This window comes from Accipiter gentilis, chromosome 13, assembly GCF_929443795.1.
Source record: "Accipiter gentilis chromosome 13, bAccGen1.1, whole genome shotgun sequence".
Classification (NCBI taxonomy): domain Eukaryota; kingdom Metazoa; phylum Chordata; class Aves; order Accipitriformes; family Accipitridae; genus Astur; species Astur gentilis.
The window spans coordinates 8,605,690-8,631,876 of record NC_064892.1 but is presented as its reverse complement, the minus strand read 5'-3'; the positions used below and the strand labels follow the sequence as shown (position 1 = coordinate 8,631,876).

Sequence of the window (26,187 nt, the reverse complement as noted above, 5' to 3'; positions counted from 1 at the left end):
ATTCCATGGTTTATTGAAAAATGTTAGGTTTGCTCGAACTGTAGAATCAAACAGTTCCTGATGAAGTGGGGAAAAAAATTGCTAGAGATATTTTTCCGAACTCAGTGAGTTTGGGATTTTTTGTGTGTGTGGTTGGTTCCACCCCCCGAAATCAATCAATCAAGGCTTCTTTTCTGCAACCTTTGGGAGGTCTTGTATGCAGTTGTGAGAACAAGAAGCATAATAAAGAGTGAAGACCCTGTGATTAGTATACATTTTATTGCAAAGGCTTTTTGATAGAGAATCATTATGCATATGAAACTGATTAAATGAGGGAAACTATGCTTGAAGGATGAGATAATCTCAGAAAAAGTTGGTGTGTAATACTTTTTTGTTAGTCCAAGTTAAAAATATTCCTGCTCTTCAGCTTAAAGTAACAAAAGAAGTTAGTTTAAAATCCAGATCAGATTACTTTGATGCAACTCCAAGGTCATCTTTGAGTTTTAATTTGGGTTTCTAGTACAATTTACATTCAGGTAATTTGGATTTTGGTTCTATTTGAAGTCAAATCAAGATTTATTTTTCTTTTTGGTGTGTGCAGGCAGGGGCACTTCTAGTTATGTTATTTGTCTAACTGACATTCAGATCTCTGGACAAGGATTTGGGCAGAGATGGAAAGTGAGTTGCTCTGTCATATCAGTTACTGATGTTCGTTATATCACATCTGTTTTTGTAAAGACTGTTTTCTACAACATAATTTTTTGTGTGTGTGAACATACACTGTTGGTTCCTGAATGCAAGGAGTATTTCACCTCTGGATCCACAAAATGATCACTGAAACAATTCTTACAGCATTTTGAGATTAAAACCAACAAAATACGGGTTCAACTATGTAGCAGCTTCTCTATCTCTACCTCCTGTATTTCAGCTTCTCTAGTAAGTCAACAGTGCTCAGTCACCTTAGGCTGGGATGACCTGAAAAGCGGTGGCCGTACTGCTAAATTGAGGACAGGGGACCAACTCCTGGTTCTTCTGCTGAGTGGAATAGATTGGCTCATGTCTACGTTGCCTAAGGTTGGTATGCTGTCCTCACTAGATGAGGTTTGCCCTTGAGACTTCTCTAGATCCAATATGATTCTCTTGTAATGCCAAGGCACTGTGGATTTTTAGGGTTCTCTTCCCCCGCAGTTCAAGCAGTCTTAAAAATAGGAAGGCTTTTTGCAGGCAGTGAGCGTAGTGTAACATGAATGCACATTTTGCACATTTTTCAGACTCTGGATTTGATCTCATGAAAGTATTTGTCTAAGTAGACAGGCAGAAATTTACCACACATCTGGTATTTTCTCTTCCTGGCAATCAACATCCTCATCCTGTCAGCACTTGTTTATCTGAAGGTACTGAAAATATGGATTTGTATGGCTGAGACCATGAATAAAAGTTTGAAATGAGTTCTAGATCTTCTGGAAATAGGTGAACCTATACCTCAAAATAAGTACATTTTATTCTTACTGAACTGTCTTTTCTATACCTACATCTAGATTGTTTTCAGTTGTAAAACCTTTCCTATACTATAACTGTTTATGTTAATATATATTCATTGCAGGCTAAGTTATTTCACTTCTTGCTGTCTTGTGATCTTGTCTAAAAATAGATTGCAGTGTAGAGCCTTCAGGATTTGGTACTGAAAAGAGCCAGTATTCCTTATTGGAACAGAAAATGTTTTGTCACTGTATTTCAAAATAATTGGTTCTTGGCAAAACAATTCTCGTGGAAGGTAGGAAGATTTTTAAATGTGAAAATACAGAAAATAAGTGTGTGGTTTTTTAACATTGGTTGTACTGAAATGGAACAACCTGTTTCACTTGCTGGTTTACATACCCTCTTCTGAAACATTGCCCGTAAGCTGTTGCTTGTTCTGTAGCAATATAAACGGCTACAAAGCCACTCTGTGGATTTTGAGCAACCACTCCATTTTTAGTTAGTTGGGTTCTTTTGCATGTTGTATTTGGTTACTTTTTCCTGACCATTGAAAGCAGCTGTGCTTAATGAGCTGGAACAGAAGTAGGGCAATAAAATGCACTTCATATGTACGTGATTAGCAGTCTTAACGTATAAAGCAAAGTTCCCTTAGGGTTGGGAATGATGTCAGTGTTAAAAAGATGCTGTTTAAAAAAATATTTACTATAAAATCAAGGGAATAAAAGAATATTGGAGTCAGCTGAAACCATAACCAAATATTCATTATTATTTTAGAGTTTTGATAAAAGTCTAAATATCTTCTTGAAGCTATTTTAAAGCCCATAATAAGCCTAGATAAAATTTCATATTAGCTCCTGCTTTACAAGAGGGAAAGTGCCAAAGGTTTGAAGGCTAAGTAGTGCCTAACATTTGTTTAAAATATTAAGCAGGGTTTGGGTAATAGAGCTAATCTTTAGGTTATTTAATTTTAATACTAAACAAGTATTATGCATGTCTGTGCCTATATACGTATGGAACTGCATGTGAGCAGATGCTGTGTATATTATTTGTTAATAACTAAAATGTAGTAGTTGAAAGGTCATACGTATTGGAAAAATGACACAGGTTTTGTGCAAGATCTGCTTTTCTGAATCTCGTAGGAAAAAGGAGATCATTGCTTTTAAGAAATAAAGCTAGTTTACTTGTGAAAGAGACACATATCAAGCCAGTAGTAGATTGAAGAATAGTACTCAAGTTCTAATTTTTGCTTGGCTTGACAGCTCAGCTACACACTTCTGATTGTGGAATTATGGTTTATTATATAACAGTGCCATTACCTAAAATAATGCTATATGCAAAACAATGTTATTTGAATTTGAGGCAACTTGATAATAACACTTCGCAAAGTTTTCTCTCTTAAATCTTCAGTTCCAAGCAGACAGAGGACATTTATATGTAGTTACTATCTGCTAAGATTTGGAGGGTAAGGTAGGTCATCTTATATACATGCTAGTGAGGTGGTTTTTCACTGTTTTTAAATACTTCATAAAACAAACCAAACCCCTCCTCAAACTGAACATAGCTATATTCTTCACTGGGAATAGTTGAAGGTCTCCTGCTGGCATCTGGGTCCGTATACAAGCTGTGTTGAAGTTTGAAGATTGAGCAGTTGTATTAGGGAGACTTTTGTAAGGCCCAGAATTTTATAATGTCTTTCTAATAAGTCACTTATCAGAAAACTGTAAGATTCTAGTGATGTAAGAGAAGCAAAATATATCTAGTTGGGAGTTTTCCTTTTTTAGCCTTTTCAGAGTTATTTTTATTTCTTAAATTATTTGGTATCTAGACTGTGTAATAAGTTTACTGAGGAGCTTAGTAGTCATCCACTGTAGTAATGTCTGGAGTAGTGTTAATTGGAAAGATTATGTCATTTTGTAGAAGGCAAGCTTTCCAAACCTCATTTCCAAACCCAGAAATAATTCTGGACTTGTAGAAGTCCAACACTGAATTATCAGACCTGCTACACAGGTAACAAAGTAAGACCAACTGGCCTGCAATTCCCTCAATTACATGCTTGCTCTTTTGAAGATAGGTGCAACATTTACTTTTTCTCAATAACCGGGGACTTGCACTGGGTCAACAGCCTTTCAAAAATAATAGGGAGTAGTCTCACAGTGACTTCAAACAGCTCTATCAGCACCTTTGGATACATCTCACCTGGTCCCATTGGCTTGTATAGGCCAAGATTTCACAAGAGATCCCACACTCAATCTTCTTCCACTACTGCTGGTTCCTCTCCTACTTAACCCTTGTGTCTAGGCACAGAGGCCTGGGCTTGTTGGTGAATACTGAGGTAAGGAAGGGAGTGAGTTCCTCAGCCTTATCTACATCCATGGGCACTATATCACCCACCCCTTCCAGTAGCAGGCCCACTGTTCCTGGTTTAATCTTCTGTTGTTCACATAGTGGTAAAAGCTCTTGCTCTTGATATGTCTTGCCATTTTCAACTTCGAAGTTGAGCTTTGGCTTTCCTAACACCATTCCTCCACACCTGGGTAACATTTCTATATTGTCCCTTATAACCTGCCCATGTCTCCACCTCCCATTTACATCCTTTTTGCAGTGAAGCTTAGTAATGAGTTCTCTGTTTACCCTAGCCTGTCCCTTTATATGTCTACCCACTGGAGCGTCAGGATGGACTGTCTGCTTAGACAAAGGATGGTCCTTAAAGACCTGCCAACTCTCCTGAGCAACCTTACTCTTCAGTGCTGGATCCCAGAGGATCCCATTTGCCAGTTGCCTGAATAAGCAGGTCTGTTCACCCGAAGTCCAGGATCTGTACTCTGCTACTCTCCTTCTTCACACCCATTGAGATCTTGTTCTGCACTATTTCATGGGCACTGCAGCCCAGGCTGCTGTTGATTACCCTCCCCACAACTAGGTCATCCTTTTCTGTTAGTATCAATCCAGAAGAGTGCCATACCTTTTTGACCCATCTAGCTTATGTGATAAGAACTTGTCCCCACTCCCCTCCAGAAATCTCCAGGTTTGCTTGCATCCCCGTGTTTTACTTCCAGCAATTGTTGTGAGGTTTAAAGTTTCTCATAAGAACCAGGATCTTGCTTTAAAGAAGACTCGATCCACTTCCGTATCCTGACCTTCCACTGTATGAAATTCATACCACAATGTCATCCTCACTGGACTCTTATGATACCGCATAATAAATTTCCCACAGTCCCAAGTATCCAACAGTACTCATGTGAGTCTTGTTTTCCCCTTCCTCATCAGTTACAATGTTCAGGCAGACCCTCTCTTAAAGGCTTTGAATTCCTTTGCAGCCCATCAGTCAGTGGCTGACAAGTTCTGGTCTTTGTTACTGTTCCTATTATCACCTGCTTCTTAGTGTTTGTGTTTAATTTGTCATTTTTCTTGTTGCTTGCCATTTCTTTTATACTGAATAGTCCGTAACCAGGCAACTTAATGGGCCAGATGCCATTACATTCAGTGAAGCCTCACGTGTGGGCTGTGTGCATTTGTGTACCTGCACTGGAGGTGGGCCCCCTTTCAACCTGCTTTATCCTTCCTGCTCTCTCACACCCATATCTGAGCCACATGCACTTACCACTGCTGATCTCCCTTCCCATGCTTACTTGGAAACTGTTACCAACATCTCCCTGGCATGCCGATTTCAAAGCCCTCCTTGCCAGGTGGCCAGTCTCTTGGTGAAGGTGCTCTTACTCCACTTTGTCAAACAGATCCTGCCTTTCACAACCAATCCACCTTCCTTAAAGAGGGACCTATGGTCATAAAAGCCAAAGTGCTGTGTGTGGTACTTAAAGGGAAAAACTGCTCAGTACAAATAGTCTAAGACAAATCAGGATAGAAGTGGTTTACTGGTTTGTTGAAGACACCTGACAATCAGTTAATTGTATATTCAGGTCAAGATCAGTAATACAAGAGATAAACACAGTACTAGACACTAAATGTTAATAAACACCTGCAAACTTCTAAGCACCTTTCTTTAACTAAATCCAAAACTTTTCAGTCCTCTCTCCCTACCATGGTTATATGCAAACCCCCCCCCCCCCCCCCCCCCGGCTGTGCAGGCTCTGAGGTTTTGGTGCACCATCCTGGTATTAACAGCTGCTGTTGTCACAGTTGACAGAATGGCTGAGGTGGGAAGGTGCCTCTGGAGATCCTCTAAGAGAGCCCCCTGCTCAAAGCAGAGTCAGCTCCATCAGCTTGCTCAGGACCACATCCAGTTGGGTTTGGAGCATCTCCAGGGATGGAGACTCTGTGACGTCTCAGGGCACCCTGTTCTAGCGTTGGACCATCCTCATGGTAAATTTTTTTTTTCTGAAGTGGCTGCTTTGCCATGGGTGGTGAATGGTTTATCGCATATTTAAATTAATAAAAAGGTTACAGGAAAAGCAATAAACAAAATATGTTTTCTCAAATGAAGGTCAAAAAGAAGAAAAATCAGTTTCAGTCAGGAAATCTAGAGCCTAAACCCAATCAGGAGGATACATGGTTTAACATTTTACATTTTCAGGGAAGTGGTTGAGGGCAAAAGCATGGTATCTCTGTGTGTATTTAATATCACTGACTTTAAATCAATGCTAGAAGCTAAACAACTATAGCACTTTTCCCTGTTTAACATCAGTGAATTAATCTTCACTACAATAACAACTAAACCAAAGCATATAGTAGTCCTGAAACTACACAAGGAGAGAGGGGAAGTAGAGAGGCTCTGTAAAAATGGCATGGCAGGATGCTGTAGATCTGTTCATTGACTGGCTGGTGTCTGCTCCATCTCCCTCGTAGCCTGACTGGGTAAATCGGCCTACCCCTGTGCTGGAGGGGGACTTCCAAGTGCCTGGAGCTTGGTGTGGAGCTTAAACATGGCCAGCATGCATGTGAGGACTTTGTAGCTGGGAAGTGCTGTTGCATCCCACAACTAGGATGTGCCCAAGCCCAGAGAGAACCCAGACCAATAATTACCTAACAGAATTTGTACTTCCTGAAGAAATCACAAATGAAATTATCATGAGATAATAATGGTGGTGCTGACAAGGTTAAAATTCAAGAGCCCCTTTTCTCTGCTGATGTGTTCTGATTACTGTGCATTGTCCTTCAGCACACAAGTCAAAGCAGAAGAAAAAGCAGGGGAAAATCACAAGTTATGAATGAACAGCTTCAAGTGACCACTTTGCATACTTTGAAGGGTTGCTTCATTAGTTGGGTTTTGTGTTGTCTTTCTTGACTTGTGGCTGCTGCCATCCTTTTCCCTAAGGGGCAGCAAGCCAAAAATTTTACTCTGGCTCTTCAGTAATAGTTGAAGCAATTTAGCTAGCTGCTAATCTTGTATAGCTGATTCCCCACACACATACATACACACACAACCCACAAAAAAACCCCTGAAGAGAAAAAAAGCAGACAATGTTTACAGATGTCACGAACAACAACGAAAAAGGGCATTGTCCATGCTGCATTTGAATCAAACTTACTCCAGCTACTTAAAACCTTGCTTCTCCATTTAATAAACCAATGGCATATGTCACAGAGAAAGTCAGAATAGTTGTAATACTTTGTATACCATGGAAACACTTCTGTCATGCTCTAAAAAAAGATACACGTAATATTTCAGACCAGTATTGAAGATTGTAGACCTAGTATAAAGACTATGATGGATCTCTGCGTACGTGCCCCTAGAGAACAGCTGGAAAATGTAAGTTCTTGATGATGCCAATACAAAAGTGTCTGTTCTGGGTTTGTGTGGTGGGGTTTTGGTAGCGGGTGAGGAGGCCCTGCAGGTGCTGGAAGCTGCTGGAAGCTTCCCCGTCTGGGAGCCGGACCCGCCTCTGGGAGAACAGATTCCAGAGGGGAAACCTGCCAGGAGTCAGGGGATCGCGATGGGAGAGGAACCCCTGTGCAGATCCCGAGGGGAGGGAGGAAGGAGGGGATGCTCCTGCAGCCCGTGGGGAGACCAGGCGGCAGGCTGTGTCCCCCCGGCCCACGGAGGGGAGCCGGGGAGCAGATGCCCACCTGCAGCCCGGGGACAGAGGAGCCCATGCCGGAGCAGGGGGTGGAGGCCCCACAAGATGGCCGCCGCTCCCTGGGGAAGCCCATGCTGGGGCAGCTTGTGACTGAACATCTGCGGCCCGTGGAAAGGACCTGTGCCAGGGCAGTTTGTGAGGAACTGCAGCCCGCGGGAAGGACTCACGTTGGAGAAGTTTGTGGAGGACCGTCTTCCATGGGAGGGACCCGATGCCGGAAGAGAGGAAGAGTGCAGAGTCCTCCTCCCCCTGAGGAGGAAGGAGTGGCAGAGACAAGGTATGATGGACTGACCCCAACTCCCATTCTGGAGGGAGAGAGAACCGGGAGTGGGGGTGAGCTGGGATGGAGGGAGGGCTGGGGGAAGGGGTGCTAAGGTTGGGTTGACTTCTCAGTGTCCTTGGTTTGGTTTGATTGGTAGTGAATTGATTTTGTTTCTTCCCCAAGTTGAGCCTGTCTTTGCCCGTGACCATAAGTAAGTGGCGAGTGATCCCTCCCTGTTCTTGTCTCAACCCATGAGCGTTTCTTTATATTTTCTCCTCCTCATCCCACTGGGGCCGGGGGGGTGGGAAGTGAGCAAGCGGCTTTGTGTTGCCAGCTGGGCTTAATCCACAACAGTGTCTAATTTTAATTTTTTAATTATCCTTCTGATTCTTAATGTTTTTCACTTAAACTATACTAAAATAGCTAATATAGCCCTGAAAAATAGACTTTAATGTACTCATTATGTTCCACTTGCAAATTAACAGTCGAACCTTGAAAATTTTTCTGCTTTTAGGGCTTTCTATGCTTTATTAATTCAGTAATTCTGTTTGTGGCCTTAAAAATGTATTCCATATTGATGTGATAACTTTTTTGTCTTAGTTAATCTCTGGAAAACATGTATATTGAACATTCCATCACTGCAGAGAAGCAAGTTGTGAAAAGTGTAGTGGAGTGTGTGAGTCTTCAGTGTGACACTGCATAGTTTTTCTTCATAATCATGCTTTCAGTTCATGAAGAACACAAGTCCTAATGTACACAATACTTAGTAAAATTGATCTGGATTAATTTATTCTCCTTTTTGTCACTTAATTCTAGTTCAACTACTGTGTTTCTTATTCTGACAGATTTGTGGGTCTCTTATTTTTGTACTTAAAATTTTCTGAGGTTAAGAAGCAAATAAGGTTGGTTATGCATATTAAAAAGCATGAAATCAAGAAATATTAAAAATATTGAGAATGTGCTAGAATACAAGTATTTGTATTTTTATATAAATATGTAATTATATTAAATATTAATGAAAGAAAGGTCTTCAAATGAGTGGATTGGGGCTCTCAGGCTGCTTTGTGAGATTGGAAGTGAGAAGAGCATGTTGAGAATGATTGCTTCCAGCATCTGGTAGGATAAAAGGGTTTGGAAGCTAAAGTCATGAAGCATCTCAGTGCTAATGGTAAACTGAAGGAGCACACTGCAAGAAGAGTAGAGGGACTTTTTTTAGAGCAATGCAGGAGCAAGGGGTTATCTTTTGGATATGTAGAAATGGAATTTGTTTAGTGTTTTTGTCCCTGTAAAACTGATGCAGCTTTGAGGGAAAGACAAGCTCAGGGTTGTTCTGAGTTGGCTTCTGTGTCAGTATCTTAAGCGCTGAGTGTGTTTCTTGACAAAGATGGGCTTTGGGCAAGGTCAGACATGAATTTAACGTATCATATAGTAAAATTTCTAATAGCCCTAGAGGTTTCAGCAACATAGGAGTTCATAATTTAATCCAGATGTTAGTGTGATTAGTTGAATTGATGAAATGATGAATTTGTGCCTACCTGTTCAGCTTCCATTTCTTGAGGCCATATTATATGACAAAAATATTCTCTTAATAAGGTATTTCCATTATAGAGTCCTAATTCACCTGTACTTAAATTAATGGATATATTAGTTACCAAATGTAAGTTTGACTAGCAGTGTTAATAATGATGTACCAGACACTTCAAAATTCATGCATGTGGGTTAAAAAAAATCTCTCTTAGATTTGTAGTATCACAAGTGACCTCCATGCCCCCTGCACTCTTTCTTCGTAAGTCATGCTAGCTAGAAGTGTCTTTATGAAGATAAAAGACTTTCCTGGAACAGCAGAATTGCAGTTTTAAGAAAAAAGTACCGCAAACAATTGTAAAATTGCTTGGTTTGTCAACGTGAGACCAATAGTAAAACACTAATAGATTGGGTTATATGACTAATTCTTTCTTTCTGAACTCTCTGCTGATTTGTTTGAAGGTTAATAAAGAGAAATCATATGCACAAATAATTAAATAATTAGAGAATCTATTTTTTAAATAAGCTAACATAAATAAAACCTTTCCTTTTCAGAAAAGAACCTAAAGAACATATATAAGGGAATAAAGAATACAGTAAGTCTGAAATTCGTATGGCATTGAAACATGTCCAAACAACTTAATAACATGGTTCCTGTCTTTTACAGTGTCTGTTACATGACTAGATAGCTGCCTGCCATTTTCGAACAGTAGCGGGTTGTTTTTTGTTACAAGCAGAAGATAATATTCAGTAATCAAAAAGGTGAAAAGGCTCTTGTAATGCAATATTGTGAATATTGCTATCAGTATAAACATTTTTTCTCTTGATGTTTGTGAGGTGTATTGCTGCTGGCATGCTACAGACTATAACTTGGCTTGTTTTGTACTGTGATACTCTTTGTGTGATAAAGTCTTTGAGAATTAAAAAAAAAATAAAAAATGGGAGAGACAGAACTGCGCATCATACCTGTGGGTAGACCTTTCTGGTATGATGAGTAAATATTGCTGCAGGCTTATTTATCATTCCTTTAATTTGTCTGTAGGTGGGTGGTATATTAGTCCAGTTTGTTGCTTGCTGTTTTAACAGTATGTTATTTTAAAATTCTCATTTCTCATTTGTCGTTAATATTTAAATTAATTAGTATTCAGTATGAGAGCAAATGTATCTAATAATGAGCAAGAGAACTTAAAAGGATTAATAGAAACTTGCAGTGTCTTATTTCCTTAAACAACATCAACTTAGACATGTTTTGCATTAGAGTTACTATACCCGAAGTTGCATGCGTTTCATAAACATGCAGCATAACTCAATTCTGCAACAGGTAGTATTAACATAGCTTTAATCCTTACATTTCTTGATTTGAGTCATGCAACACTAATCTATTCTCTTGACCCGTTCCTTTGAATAACCTGCTGTCTCTTTCAAGAACCAAAGTTTCCTGAAGCCATCACCACTGCCCTGATAAAGAGATTTAACTTTTAAATGAGTGTCATAAGAACGACAGCTATAGGTTGCAGAAAAACAAACTTTCATGTAGTTCAAGTTCCAGCTTTGCCTGTTTTAAATTCTAGATGTGGCCAGCCTTAAGCACAAGCATGTGAAGTGGTTGCTTGGGGTTCCATGGCTTGGTCCATTCCTGCTGCTGCTCCTTGCCCACTTTTTACTGAGTTTCAGTTGCAGCGAGGCCTGTGCCCAGAGCAGCTAATCTGCATTATATTGCTCTTGTGTGATGTAGCAGTTTCTACATCTGCTTTGTTTTATCCTGGGCTGTGATTTGGACTATTGCAGGGCATGCCGTTATTTTGTGAGAAGTGGGATGAGAGGAGAGTCTTCAGTCTTTTGCGTGTGGGGTTGTGATGTCAAGGACTGGTAATGTGGGAATGCTGTAGGAAGGTAGGGATCATCAGCAGTGCAGTGGCTCAGTTTGGAGAGCTGGTATGGACTGGGAGGTTGGTGTCAGTGAGGTCAAAGGGTTGAAATCTGGCTTGGGGAAGCATGGGGCGTGCAGTGGAGATGGAGGAGAGGGAGGCTGTATATGGATAGTTACATGGATTCTGAGGTTATAGAGCACTGGTGAACTGTGTTTTTAATAAAAATTATTTTAAGATGCTTGTTAATGTTGCTTGCAGGCAAGCAACTTTGTTAAAGGCTGGCTCTGACATGAAGTGCCTTCTTTGGCATGCATAACATAAATACTAGAGTAGCTAATAAATAGGTAATTTAATAGACTACCTTAATTTTGCAGCTTTTCTTCATTCTTTGGCTGAATTGGTATGTTGGAGGATGGAATATTAAAGTTTTCACGTGGCAAGAGATTTGTAAAGGCAGCCTGCCAGGAGAAATTACTTTGTAAACTGTAAAAATGTGCATAGTGAAGAACATGGAAACTCTATTTTTAAATAAATGATGAGGATAAATAGCCTTCAAAAACATCAAGCTGTATGAGGAAAAAGATATCTTGTAGCAATAGTATAACACTTAAATAAAATTTCTTAATACTCACAGAAGTTCAGTGATTCATACCTGCATTAGAATGCAGTTTGCACTTTCTGTTGTGATAGTGAAGGTGTTCAGCTTCCTGGACTGTGGCTTGTAGGTGTACTAATTGGTGTGTGTTAAACTGCTACTGGAAACCACTTCAAAGAGGTTTGTTTACAGGGATATCACTTGCCTTAGTTAATTTTCACATCGAGAGGTTACGTTCCTACTTTTGCATGCTGCCATGAAGGCAATCTTAGATTTGTGAATTCTGTATGGTAGTAGGATTTCTTAACGTATTTACTGTTTAACATAATGATATTTACTGCTGCTTATGGCTGTGAAATGGACTTACTTCAAGGCACACATTTTTACCATGGGCAGTAAACTGTTCTTGTGTATATGGAGTCAAACTTTTGTCTTCATAAATATAGAATTATATCAATTTCTGAGCAGCACTCCTCACTAAAATGAATTAGTTTTGCCTGAAAACTTACATCATATGACCTAAAGCATGAAGCAGAAAAAGATCCTTTAAAAATTAAGATAAATTCTGTAGTATTTAATACTGAAGGTTCAAGTGTATCCTCCTTCTGCACCTGCTTTTGGATGGAGGGACCAGGAATTGTGGTCATAGAAACCACTGATGCCAGAACAAAATGTTCAGCAAATCTGAGACCATATTATCTGCAATTAGCAAGGGAAATTTGTTTATTTGTCATGGGAATCAAATTACTTCTGGGTAGTATTGTAGAGACGAGTGTTCATCCAGGGCTCAGGATAACGCCCTTATTTTACGGTGCATATCATTTACCAATTTCATTCTGGTCTCGTGCTTTTCTAAACATAATTTATAAGGAATCTTCTGGATCTTTTCTACCTGTCTAAATATGACACAGTGGGTTCCTGCTTCAGGATTGGGATTGCTGTATGTAAATAATAACATTTTTTCCCACAATGTAGCCAAAGTGAAGTTCCAGGGCCGGGAATTGCTTCGTTAAGATGGCTTCAACCAACACATGGATAAAGGGACATGAGTTTGATATAATGAATTTAAACATTTTGCCATTCTTCCAGAATGCTTCGATCCAGCCCCCAGTAGCTTAACTTTTCTTTCTTAGCTTTCTGGAATATATTATTTAACTCTCCTAATTTACGTAAGATAACTAATGGAGTATTTAGGGTGCAAAATGTGTAAGGCCTGCCTTTCCCCATAACTATATTCATAACATCTTAGAGTGATTTATGAGAGAAAAATAGTGGGGCAAAAAAGATTTAAAAGGAATGTTCAATCTTGTAGGTTTAGTGATAGGGAAATAAAAGGTTAAGTACAAAGAGGTGGTGAAAGAGCTAAAAGTGAGTATAGAGGCAAGGGAAATGTGGATTTAAGTTTTGACTTTTGAATTTCTTACTGTTTTTCTTCCAGTCATGTTCTTCCCTTTTTACCTGTTATGAAGAAAGAGTGAGGCATATACACACAACCTCAGAATTAGAATTTAGTCCACAGAGCAGATAAAAAAAGTTTTTCACTATCCTTGCTAGAAATCTGTGGTATCTGTCAGTGAAACAGCATATCTGAGAACAGAATTTGGATTGGACTGTTAAATTTTGTTTTAATATAATTTAAATTCTCATATCTTTCGTGAAATGTTTGTTTCCTCATTTTAGAAAGCATTGTTTAGATACAGTGTAAAAAAGATTTTAAATACCACATGATAACAGAGAAGGTGGATAAGGTATTTTCATGCTTGATTATGTTCCAGTTATAAAAAAATATGAAACAGGCAGCTGCTATAACAGTACTAAGTTTCCCCTCTTGAATTTCAGCATGCCTAAAATTTGAAAAGGTACTCCTTTTTAGGAACATTTCCTGACTTGTTAGTGAAGTAGTGAATTGGCATGACAGATACATGGGAATGTTAGACATTAGAGAAGGACACAGTAAGAGAGATGAGACTAGGACTTAGGACTGCTCCATATAAAAGTTAGCATGAGAGTATTCATTATAATCCTATCAGGAATGGGCTTTCCATGGGTGTGTTTGTAATATTTAGCAGTAGTTAGCGCTTTCCAGTCCAGGATTTACAGAAGAGCAAGAGTGCTGGCCCAGCAGTTCAGTATGCTAGATAATCATAGAATCATAGCATGGTTTGGGTTGGAATGGACCTTTAAAGGTCATCTGGTCCCCCCCCCCCCCGCCCCTGTCCCGTCCCCCCCGCAATAAGCAGGGACATCTTCAACTAGGTCAGGTTGCTCTGAGCCCCTTCCAACCTCATCTTGAATGTTTCCAGGGATGGGGTATATACCACCTGTACAATGATGTACAATGCATAGTCAGTCTATTTTACCAACATTAGTTGGCAATATTCACAGCTGGAATAAGATTACAGTGTCAGGGAAATTACATGACATTCATTAACTGTAATAATTGCACTCTTCCCACAGAATTTTAGTTAGCAACCGCTTCTATTTTTTGTTTAACAAGACCAGATGTCTTTAAAGCCTTGGGTATTTCTTTTATGTGTTTATACCTGGGGGGGGGGGGGGGGGGGGGAAGTAAATATTTTCTATGTATTTGTGTATTGTGTACTTCTGTTTTGTAGTAATCAATAATCAAAGTAATTGTCTCTTTATCTAGGGATTGATATCCAGGTTTATACTTCTAAAAATCCAACATGGTGTACCAAAAAGATGGAAGAAAGAAACCAGACTGCAGCAAAGCAAGATATGCAGCAAGTGCTTCAAACATCAATTGCTACATTAAAATTTTTAATAACTCATAATGCAGCTGCTTTTCAAGGTAAGGCTTTTGGCTTTTTCTTTCCAAACTTGTTCATATTTTCTTGATTTTCATCTTTGATTAGTTTATGCATGTGATAAAAGTTATCTGTTAATTTTTTGTTTCTTCCTATGCTTCTGTGCTTTCAAAGAAGGATTCTTAAATCATGCAGGTGATTAGAAACTGCACTGCTTTTGGTATTTGTGACTTTTAAAAAATTATATTTGAGAAAAGTAAAAACTGTTCTAGTAAGATGCTTTGATTTGAATTGTAAACCTGTAACTTGGCGTTCCTCTTGAACTTCTTTAACATGCAAAATTATTGCCTGGAGTGGGAGTGCTACAAAAGAGAGATTTTGTTATTCCAGTATTTCTGCCCACCATGTTCTTTGTCTTGTTCTAATAGAAATACTTGGGTAGTTTGTTTTTGAGGTTCGTTTTTGGGATCTAGTTTTGTAAGCTTTTGATTCTCAAAAAAAAATTTCTGAGATTCTAAAAATAATTAAAAAAAATAAATAAATTGGAGGTTGAGTGACAGTTGTTCCAATGCAGAATAGGAAGCTATCTGATAAATTAATAGTTATTTGGGCTGGTGGTGGGATTGCCTTTTAGCAATTACCCTGCATGCTATTCAGTTTTCTCTGAATTAATAAGGCATAAATTAATGTTGAAATTGGCTAGGAGCTTGGAAGATGTGAGAAATAGCGGCAGTATGAGGTTGTATGTGATAGAAGGGGATAGAGCGTTTACCTGTGTTGAGGACAAAGCCCTACAGTCTTGTCATTTGTCTATTAATGTGTACTTGTGGCCTTAAGAACCGCTTGATTGGACAGGGTAAGAAGGTAACTTAGTGCAGGCTTAGGAAGTTGTGCTTCTGGTGACTCTCTTGTTTTTAACCTGTGAAGCTAAAATGATGAGTAGAACAAAACCAACTGCCTGGGGCCATAAAATGGGCAGCAAAGTTGACTCTGGGGTCCTAAAGCCTTCCCTTTTAGAAATTTAGGCACTGGTGCAAAGAAAGGAGCCTGCCTCTGTAGCCTAGTGATGATATGTCCTCCCTATAGAGGGATAGTTTCAGGACTGCTTGAGAATTACAGTTTTTCGTTTTTTTTGGTGAAATATGTGTGAGCAGTTCTTGTTGCAGGAATGAAAGCCATCCTTCCCAAATATGTAGCCTAACACTAATTACTTCTCCCACTGGCTTGCTTTCATCATTTTCTTTTAAACAAATCTTTGTCAAAGCATATAAAGGATATATATATATTATATACCTTATACACTTCATATTTTTTTGAAGTACATGCTTTTGTACTCTTTAATTTCCTTTTATGTAAAGAAGTATAATTGAGAGAGAATATTCTGTGGATTATGGTATTATTTAGATTTATTTGTGGAAAAACATGCTGTTGAACATGCCACTCATTTTTGAAGAATTGCTACTGTTGCTAACTAAAATTCAAGCTAAATGATTTCAGGTTCAGAGAGTGTGATAAGATGCTGCTGATATTTTTTGGGTTTTGAACTCTAGGAACATAGTAAGACGTTATACCTGATCTGAATTCAGTTTTGACCCTGCTTTGAGCAAGAGTTTGGACTGGAGACCTCCTGAAAGTCCTTTCCAATCTGAATTACTATATGACAGGGTGTCTATCTCGGTGTTCACCAAATCTTTAGGCATTCCCTTTATGTTTAGCTGAGGTTGGGCTGTGCAGCTAGGAGTGCGATTACCTCTTTTGCTACTTTGGCAACTGAACAGACATCTCAGCATTTGAGGCAGAAAGTGTGAAGGGGATTGTTGGGGTGTGTGCAGAGGGGAGCAGGTGTCATGGACTTTGCCATTGTTGTCACCTGCCACTTTTCAAAGTCTGTTGAGGTTGGATGCCTTGGCCTAAAAGAGGTGGACTGGATCCAAACAGAACAAATAGCTAATGTTTTCTTTCAGTTTCTTACATACTCAGTAGAAAGAGGTAGGCAGTTAAAATAAGTAATATGTATCTGCCTCTCGAGGTATTCGGCGGTCTGTTTTCTCTCTGTATTAAATATAGCCTAGAGATCCTGAGTTCTTCAGGGTGACTAAGTACTTTAGGATGACTGTGTTAGTGAAATGAGGCATCTGTCTGCCTGTCTATCTATTAAATATGTATCTATAAACTGTATCTTTATATGAGAGTAAATGCAGATACATCTTGACATATCTTTGTCGCCTTCTAATATTTGTTAAAATCCTGTGGTTCTGTATTGTGGTAAGTGCTGCTTGCTGACAGTAACTCTATTGACAATTTTCAAATGTTGCAAAAATCCCACATCCCTTAGGACATGTCAAGCTACATGGTGCAAATTGTGCTACTTGTGTACTGCTTCCTAGCAAGTACTGTTACAGTTTTTTGCTTACTTTTTCCTTACATTTCAGGGTGTTTCAGAGTATGTATTTTCTTTTTCACTGTGAATCTTGTTTCTTTTTAATACCCATGAGGAGTGGTGAGGGAACAGAAGGATAGGTGAGAGTAAAGTTAAGTAAGATATGAGATATATTATGGAGACCAAGAAATCATTCTTTCCTTGGGAGAGGTGACTAGAGAACTTAAGCTGTATGATAATTATGTTTCAAGACAGTTATTTTGATAAGATAATGTTCTTGCACATATCTGCATTTTTAGCACTTATTATCTTAACTGAGAAAAAGATCATGAATTCTGTACAGGGATTGCTGTAACATGTCCATTCTAGTGGTAACATAAACCCATGCTTTTTAAACCTTTATTTTATATGCTGTAGACCTATATATATGCACACATGCGCTCCTTTTGTACAGTGCTTGGATGTTACTCAAAGTTCACACAGACCCTTGTCTGTACCTCCAAACAAAAGAGGAACAAGCGCCACCAGGGTCAACCCTTGTATAGTCACAATGCACTGCCAGTTTTTGTGTAGGGGGAAAAAAAATTCCCTACGGTTTCTAACAACTGGGAGAGTGATTAAATAGTCATCTAAGAATCTGGTGATTTGGAGTGGGATGGAGCTCTGTGCAACAGAATAGCAGATCATGTGTTGCTTCACTGTTTTTCCATGCAGAGAGCTCATAACCCTTTAAAAAGTGGCAATGCATGACATGGAACAAGACAGCAGCTTGTCTGGTTGAATGGGAAATTCAGAGATAATAATTAGGTTATAGAGTCTGAAAGTAAATGGACTTTTCTTTGTGCTGCTATATTTGGCAACTCTAGTACTGTACAGTTGATTTAACTATTGAATCATTTATGAATGTGGCATTCTGTCACCAAAACAGTGGACTTGGCAAGTGTGTCTCTGTAAGAAAGAGGTAATAAACCGCGTTCTTCAATACAGCATTTCCTGACATTTTTCCTACTGTGTAGGAAAACTAATGCCTTTGTGATCAAAGTTCTGGAGTGTGTTGAATCAGGTTTTTCTGATGCAGTTTCATGTTCTTCTGTGAAATTATTACTACACAATAGATAAATGTCCACTTTATCCTAGACCAGAATTAAGTGATGTCAAACTCAATTTTGTTTGAGGTCACAGTAAAATTACTACTTTTAAATATTATAAAGTTCTAGTCAGTAGCTAAAATAAATTGTGTGAACTAGACAACGTGTTGAAATCTGAGCTGCTTTCTCTGGTAGCATGGTAAGCCATAAGAAATAATGGAATATCTGCTCATCCTTGTAAAACTAAGTTCTGCCCTGGCACTGATTCAATTGTTTTCCATTTGTGAAGTTTTCTGAAGAATGATTTGAAGATCAGAAAACTTCCAGCAAGAGCTGCTGTATCTCATGGTTTTAAATGATACATTGCCCTCTAGATCATTTGCAATGGGAAGAACTACTTTGAAGTTCCAACATTTTCTTCTTTCTCAGCTCCATAATCCTTTACTTTTTAAGTGTGATAAAAATAAGCTAAAATCCAAATACCTGTGAATCCCAACTTCTATTAATGAAATGAAACTGAATGATTCTATTGAAAGTCAAAAAAGTGGAGTGGCTAAGAGACCTGTCACTCTGTTATTATATTGAGGGATGGGGGTCTCAAAAATATCTCTGGTTCACCAGAGTTACACTCTTCATTCTCTGTTGGCTCTGCAGACCTCGCCCACAGCTACAGTTGTGTTCCCTGATGGACTGAGGAAGTAGAGAATTTTAGTAATACAGGGAGATGATTATACCCACGGGTTGGTCGAAGGAGCAAAGCTGTTACACAAACTGTATTAACTTCAGAAATTATCTATTCAGATGGTATTTTGATTCCCTATATTTATAACTTAGAATTCCTTGTATATATAACTTAGAATTGGACCCAGTATGTCTATATATAAATAAAACACAGCATTAAGGGGCTGTTGTAAGTGCAGAAATCTGGAGTTTTAGATTAATACTTAAAATTTCATTATTATTCCTAAGTTTTATTTCTGTATTGCAGGCAAGTCTTTTATCATTCTAGAGGGATTTACTTCTATTGTATTTCATTCTTATCTTTTAGATACTTATTTGCATACATGTATGCTGTGCTACAGGCATTCCTGGGGTATACACACACAGGGATGTAATGGGTTTCTGTAATAACAGTTGTCACCACATCAGTCTTTTATTAAGTTGTACTTCTTCAGCATGCACTTGTGCTCATGGATTCTTGTCTCAGCCTATGTTTGTTTACCATCACTTAATTATTTCTTCTAGTTGCAGTAATACCTGAGTTACAATTAAGCTGATGTAGTCACAGTGTTCAGACTTAGATACTTGGTGAATACTAAGATTTTTTCATAATCATATTTTTGTTAGTATCCAGCTAACTAGTATTTTGGTTTACGTCTGTATAACACAGTAATCAGTGTAGACATATGCTAATTTTTATACTTTATGTAGTGCTCATACATTAGAAAAAACCTGTGAGATACAAATTTAAAGCATCATTCCCTTGGGAGCAGTGGCTATAGAAAGTTTGCATTTTCATAGAACTGCGGATGCCTGCTTCCTGCTTATTCTGAGAATTTTGGGAAGCTGTTTGCTGGCAAAATGTAGGAGTTCAAAAGAAAAGTGAACTCCAACAGAAGGCGGCAGTATAAAGTTGGTGGTTTCAAACAAATGTTTAGTGTTGTTTCAAAGACAGCATTTTCTGTAGCCTTGCAAATTTCCAAGATTTCCAAGTACATGTGGAAAAGTGTTCACTTGTAATTTTTATTCTGTTAAGAAAATGAAAAAAACAACCCCAAAAACAACCTCAGCAAGTCAAGCCTTGTTGAAAGACAGAACTCAAAATAATCTTGACAAGTTGGAGACAAAGTCTGAAAAACATGTTCAGTAGGAACAAATGCAAGATGCTAGGTTTAATTGGGGAGAAACAATGGAAGACATAACAGGATGGGGGATAACTTGCAATGGATCTGTTCTGTAGGAAAGGTTCTGGGAGTAATGATGGATCAAAAGCTGACAAAAGTTAGCAGTTTCATGCTGTTGTAAGTCAGGCAACTGTCGTTGTAGGATTCTTAAACAGAAAGACAGCAGAGATTTGTGAACTGAAACTTTTTTGTTTTGCACTGCTAAAGTGGAGAACTGTGTTCAGTTTTGGGTAGTTTACTTGAAGACAGACATGGACCAACTGGAAAAAAGAGAGAAAAAATATGCTCTGAAATCTAAACATGTAACTTAAAAAAAATGGGCAACCCTAGTTCCTTTAAAATGAGAAACCTAGGGAAGAATTATGCTATTTCTTCAAAAAAATAGGTGACAACTACATAGAAGACAGTAGTTCTCTGTCATGTAGTAGATAACCAATGGTTTCATACTATAGCAAAGAAAAAGTAGGCTCAATGTGAGGAAATATTTTCCAGTGACATTAAAATGCTTTTGATTAAACTTTTGGGGGGTTTCAATGTCCACTGGTCTTAGAAACAAGCTCGACAAGACAACAGCTGCCAAGAATTATGTTGTAGATATGGCTGATTCTGCTTTGGGGGCCAGGGTTTAGACTAGATGGCTCAACAGACTTTTCTCAGCCTCACAACAGGTTTAAAATGTGATTTACAAAGAATGGTTAAAGGACCTGAATGTTTTAATTAGTTCTAAGCTTTATCTGTGGGTACTATGCTTTAACAAAAAAAGGGTTTATTCATTAATTTCTCTCCAAGAAGATAACACAGTTCTCTAACATACTGGGATGGACTGCTTCAGTCATAAAGATGCTTGCAGAATGGGTTTAAATTTAGAGTACTATATTTCAGTATTAAAAGAACATGAATTTGTTCAAAACTTTGTACATAATTTTTTAAAATTATTTATTATTCTTAGAATGGAACTTTTGTGTATAGAGCTATTAAATCTATATACTGCCACTTGACTAGATACTTAGCAATTATGCTATTATGAACTGCATATTCCATGTTGGAAATTCAAGGAGTTTTGCCATTTTGACAATATAGACAGTCTTATTTTTACCTCTTTTTTTTTTTTTTTTTTTTTTTTAAAATTGCATCTCAGTGAACCTGGCATACTGCTTAGGAAAAATGGAATCATGTACTGCATTTTCGAAGGCTTTGTGAGAGGTAAAACCAATTTTCTTTCTCAGCAAAAGTAGACTAAAATTGTCTGGTTTTAGGTGGAATTTTTGAAGATGGATAAGTTACATCTAAAGCCGGGAAATCCGATTGCATTTTAAGTGACTTTTTAAATTAGAAAACCATCCTGTCAAAAGAGCAAAAAGGAAGAATGAGGGAGGGTAGAATTGCATCAAATTAGAATTAATCAAATAAACATTAAAATACATTATTACAAAATTTATCAAAACAAATACTGACTTTTCCTGTGAACAACTACACCTGTACTTGAAAAAGTACATGATGTGTAATAAAGAGAGAATTAAACTAGGAAATATGCAAAAAAGAACTGTATAGTAAACATAAACCTGGGTGGAGAATTTTGCTCCATTTGAAGAAAATCTGAATTTACTGCTAGATGCCTTAGGGCCTGTCAGATGTCACTAGAAACCTATGGTTAGACAACTGAACTGAGCCCAATACCACCCTTGACTGTAATGAAAGCTTGGACACTTAGTTAAATTTCAAATATTTAGATACCTACACTGAGGTGTCTGAAGCTGTGCCCTAATATGTATATTGTACACACGAAAGTAACAGTGCTCAGAAGTTCTCTACTCTCCAAAACCTTACAGCCACCCTAATGTAGCTCAAGGGTAAGTAAGGTCTGGGAACACAAGCAGGTTATTGAGCAATAAGCTAATATTTGATTTTCCAGCCTGTCAGCTACTTGGAGGTGATTGCTTTTTTCCTGAAGTAAATGAAAGCTGGCTTACTGCTCGGAGAGAACTGTTTCCCTCCTGCCAGAGAGGCAGAATCGTGCAAGTAGATTCTGTGCACGTAATGTGAAATCTGTTGTTCACCCCTTTGCTCATCAAGTGGCACTTTGCTTACATGCGAAATAGGAAGTGATTATCTGCTTTTCTTTCTGTTCTTCTGGAATGAAGCAGAAAGGTATGTCTGTGTCATGTAATGAAGTAGGTGGCATAGTGAGTGAAAAACTTTTACTAATATTGAACAGGTCATCGGCAGGCATAGGTAACTGTACTGGAATCTTAAAAGAGCTATTGATAAAAGTAGTGTCAATTTATAATAAATCTACAAATCTCAGCTTGTATTAAGGGCTTGAACGTAGGTTTGTGCAGACTAGAGGAGTAGCGTGATAGAGATCTGCTGATCCTGGAGTTCCAGAAGAGAACAGTTTATATTTGGTATTTAAGTGCATTTAAAATGCATATGCATAGCAGGTCACACTACAGAATGCTACACATTCACTGTAGGTCAGCTGCATAGCCATTTAGCACATGTACAGTAGCCATTTATGTAGGATTTTTGGATAGTGTCTAAAAATACAGCAGATTACTGAGGAGAGTTGGCTGTTTTCTGGGTTATTTATTTTGCAGTGTATAACTCAGACTTCCCTGTTGCAGCTGTTCTGGTCTGTATAACTGCTTAATATTAATTGGGACAGAAGCAAAGTGAAAAATCAGCTGTGTAGTTCAGTGGTTAGGGTACTCATCTGCCATAAAGGAAGGTTGCATGCTGCAGCTCTAATGAGTATTTTTAATTATTTGTATAATCTATAAATATAGTATGCACTGGCATAGTTTCACCTGCCAGGCCTGAATCACTTTAGAACAAGTGTTTTTGATGCATGTATGAACTCTGGGCTGGATATACTTCCAATTGTCCGTATGTCATCAGTTTTGTTGCACTTTTCAATGGATCATTTATGGTCAGCAGGACTTTAAAAAGAAGGAATTATGTGCTGAATGGGAGCCAATTAACTAACTTCTCTTAAAGAATAGAGAGAGATGCATCTAAATTCCAATGGGTGTTCCCCTCCACTACCACCACTGTGATAGCTATGGACTGGTTGCTTGTTTTGAATGAGATAAACTTGTATGAAGTATAGGATAAATGTTCTGCAGGATCAGGCTTATTGCATCACTAAGAAAATTTCTTTTAAATCAAGTTAATGTGTTATTTTTATACTGGAGTATAACATGTCTTTGTTCTGTGCTTGTGTAAAATGCATTATCTATGTATAAACATATTTATTTATTGTTAGATGTCTAAAAATAATGAAATATTTGAAGTATTCTTTGTTCTTTATGTTGTACCTACAAGGTCTTTGTGATGTGTGAGATGGGATAATGTAGTTATAATATGCAAGGTTTGTAGATGTACAGAATGGGACTAGAAATTTTAAGTTATAGCATGGCTTTGCATTGTGCTCCCATTATGTCATGACAATTAAGGAGTTTGTAAGCTAATTTTCTTACTTCTGCCTAACACAGTTTTAACCTCATGTTATTTTAAACAAATTGCTGGTAACGTAAAATATCTGAGTATCACCAATGAATATTTAGTTTTGTCACTCCTGATACGTTACTTAAAAGCTGCAAGCAAGAATCCTGTAAGCAAAGTAAGGCCTAGTTCAACCATATTAAAATTCTATGTACATTTTAATTTGCTTTCTGCTGTGTGACTGTGTTATACTGAAGCTATTACCTGGCTCAGTGGTCCCCACAGACAATTTCCCTTTCTCATTCTGATTTTATTGTCAGCGTACTACAGGAAACTGCAAATTCAATTTTGATCAGTCCCATGAGGGACTTGATTCTTCATGACTTATTGTTGTTGTTTTAAAAATAAATTGAAATAGCCATCTAATTTAAGGGTTTCCTTCAGAGCAGAGGATTAAAATCTGTAATTTCTTTTATGCAAGGGCTTTTCCTTTATTGTATTATTAGGTAGACGCTAATATTTAAGGAAATTTTGTAGTCATTACCCCCTTAGGAAGGATTTAGGTCTTCATTTAATATTTCCATTCTATATTTAATGGCTCGTTAAGCTGGCTTTTTTCTTTGTTTTATACCTGGTGATCATAAACCTGCTGTTTTCTTTTAAAGATAATGTTTTCTTGAGTATTTATTATAATTTAAGATTTAAATATAGCCCTTCCTGCACTCACTGCGCTTAGTCCTTACTGTGAAACAGATTAATGACCCATTTGGTTTAAAGAACTTTAATTTTGCTTCCCCTTTCTGTGCTGTGTTACTGTGAGACAAAATAGCCAAGAACATGGAAGATGAAATAGTGAGAAGTTAGAAGGGGACCGTGAGGAGAAGAGAAGGTAACTGCATAAGAACAAAACAGGTTAGTGATATAGTGCAGCGTGACCCTCCCAGAGGGAAAGGTGTTAACATTAAATCATTGGGATGAGATTCAGGGCTTGATTCAGCTGCACAACAGGCATCTATCTAGCGCTGTTTTAGCTGTCATACGGTGTCCTGTCCGTCCTCCAGGCCTACCTCTACAGAGAGGTGCTGGTCCTGTTTGTCCTCTGTCATATCTGCTGGTCCCATGGAGGATGTCCTATATAACCTCAAGAAAAGCAAATGACACTGTATTTTGGGCAAAAGATTCACGTTCACTCTTTCAGACTGTAGATGTCCACATCTAGTGTCTACATGTGAGGTAGGCCAATTTGGTCCCATAATGGTCAAAGGAAATAAGACCAAATATGTCTATTTTAAATGGAGTTAAGTAACTCCAAAGACCACCTATATTAGCAGTTTTTACTTACATAAACTGTATATAGTATTTATATTTTAAAAGTAAGGGACTAAGTTATATTAAAGCCTTAGACAATGTCACCATCACAGAGCAGTCACTGGAAAAGATAAAAAAAAATTGCAATTCAAATTGCTGCTCTTGAGGAACATCACTGGTTTTGATTAGATACAGAACAGACAAGGCAGTAGGGTGAAAAAAAATCATGATCATAGGTTTGTTCTTGCTTCTAACCACAGATTTGCTTCCCTAGCTGAAATAGTTCTTTGATAACTCAGCTTCCCTCCCTGCAGTTGCTATGGTACCTAATGGAACTGGAACAGGAGCATACTGTCAAGCAGATTTGGGAAGATGCACTGAGGCTCAAGCTTTTTGCCTATCTTCTTAAAACTCAGCTCCTCTTATAAAACCAATCAAGAGCACTTATACTAGTGACATAAATAATTAAAAATATCCGTGTCAATTACAGATCTTTAAAAAATATCCAGGCATCAGCTTATGTCTCTGTACTGATCAAGGCAATCAACTGAGGAATTGATTAAAAAAACTAAATAAACCAGAAATTAATAAATCCTAAAAAGCCAAATCTTAGAGAAGTAATAAGAGAAGTATAGAATTAGGGCGTTAGGAAGAAAGAAGAAGAGAGAAAGAGGGAAATAGGTGTGGCCTTTTTCCATTTCTTCTTTATAGAACTTTACACCCTCAATTCCCTCACCTGCACAGTGTACAACCATAATAACAGTCCTTTCTTGAGACTACAACCTAAAATGACTCTTAAGTATCAGAAAGAAAGGGGGAAGTCAAAGACAGTATTAAGAATTCAGTGTATCCAATTAATCAGCTGGTTGTTGTAGAGAATCCAGAAGGTGTCTTTTCTGCTCTTCAAATGAGGACACTACTGCTTATATAACCTGAAAAAAAAGAAAATCAGATTGTGTTTTAGAGATTATGATTCCTCTCTTTCTCTGCATCATCTAGCTTTAGATTTCAGTGAAACACATTATGGCTAGAAGCTGTAAGTAGTTCCCAACTTGGTCCATTTATGTGCAAGTATCTTTTGTAACATTGAAAGAAGGCCAACCGTGGCATCTTCTCACTGTTTTCGTTGAGAATTCAGAAAAGTGATAGTTTTTTGACTTACCATTTGAAAATGTAAAATCTCATACAGTGAGAACAGCATTACATTTTCCTGAAAAGTTAAAACGAAAATTCTAAGAGTAAGAAAAGTCTATTTGATGTTCTAGCAAAATGAAGCAAGAAAAACATTCTAAATAGGACATGTCAAGTTTAATTCAAAGTTTAAGTAGGTTCTTAAAAAAAAGCTGCTAACCTGCTTCTGTTTCCATAATAATAGAGGAAAAAGTAGAAGTGGTTACTCCGACTCAAAACTTCAGAGATTGTACAAATTCAGGGGGAAACCATGCTGTTTTGCTCTACAGCGCTAAATATAGATTTTCCATTACCTTAAACTTAAGAAGTCATCACTATCTGTTTAATATGGAGATGCAGAGTTAGTGGCATTCTTTTGC

The 26,187-nt window shown here is 37.9% G+C and overlaps 1 protein-coding gene across 1 annotated transcript in view; it reads left to right on the top strand.

Annotated features, from left to right (window-relative positions):
* The window catches only part of GPC5 (glypican 5), a 785,797-nt gene that overhangs the window by 31,923 nt on the left and 727,687 nt on the right, over positions 1-26,187 (top strand). Inside the window, 1 exon segment of the mRNA XM_049816026.1 lies at positions 14,396-14,557. Within this exon segment, the coding sequence (XP_049671983.1) occupies positions 14,396-14,557 (162 nt within the window).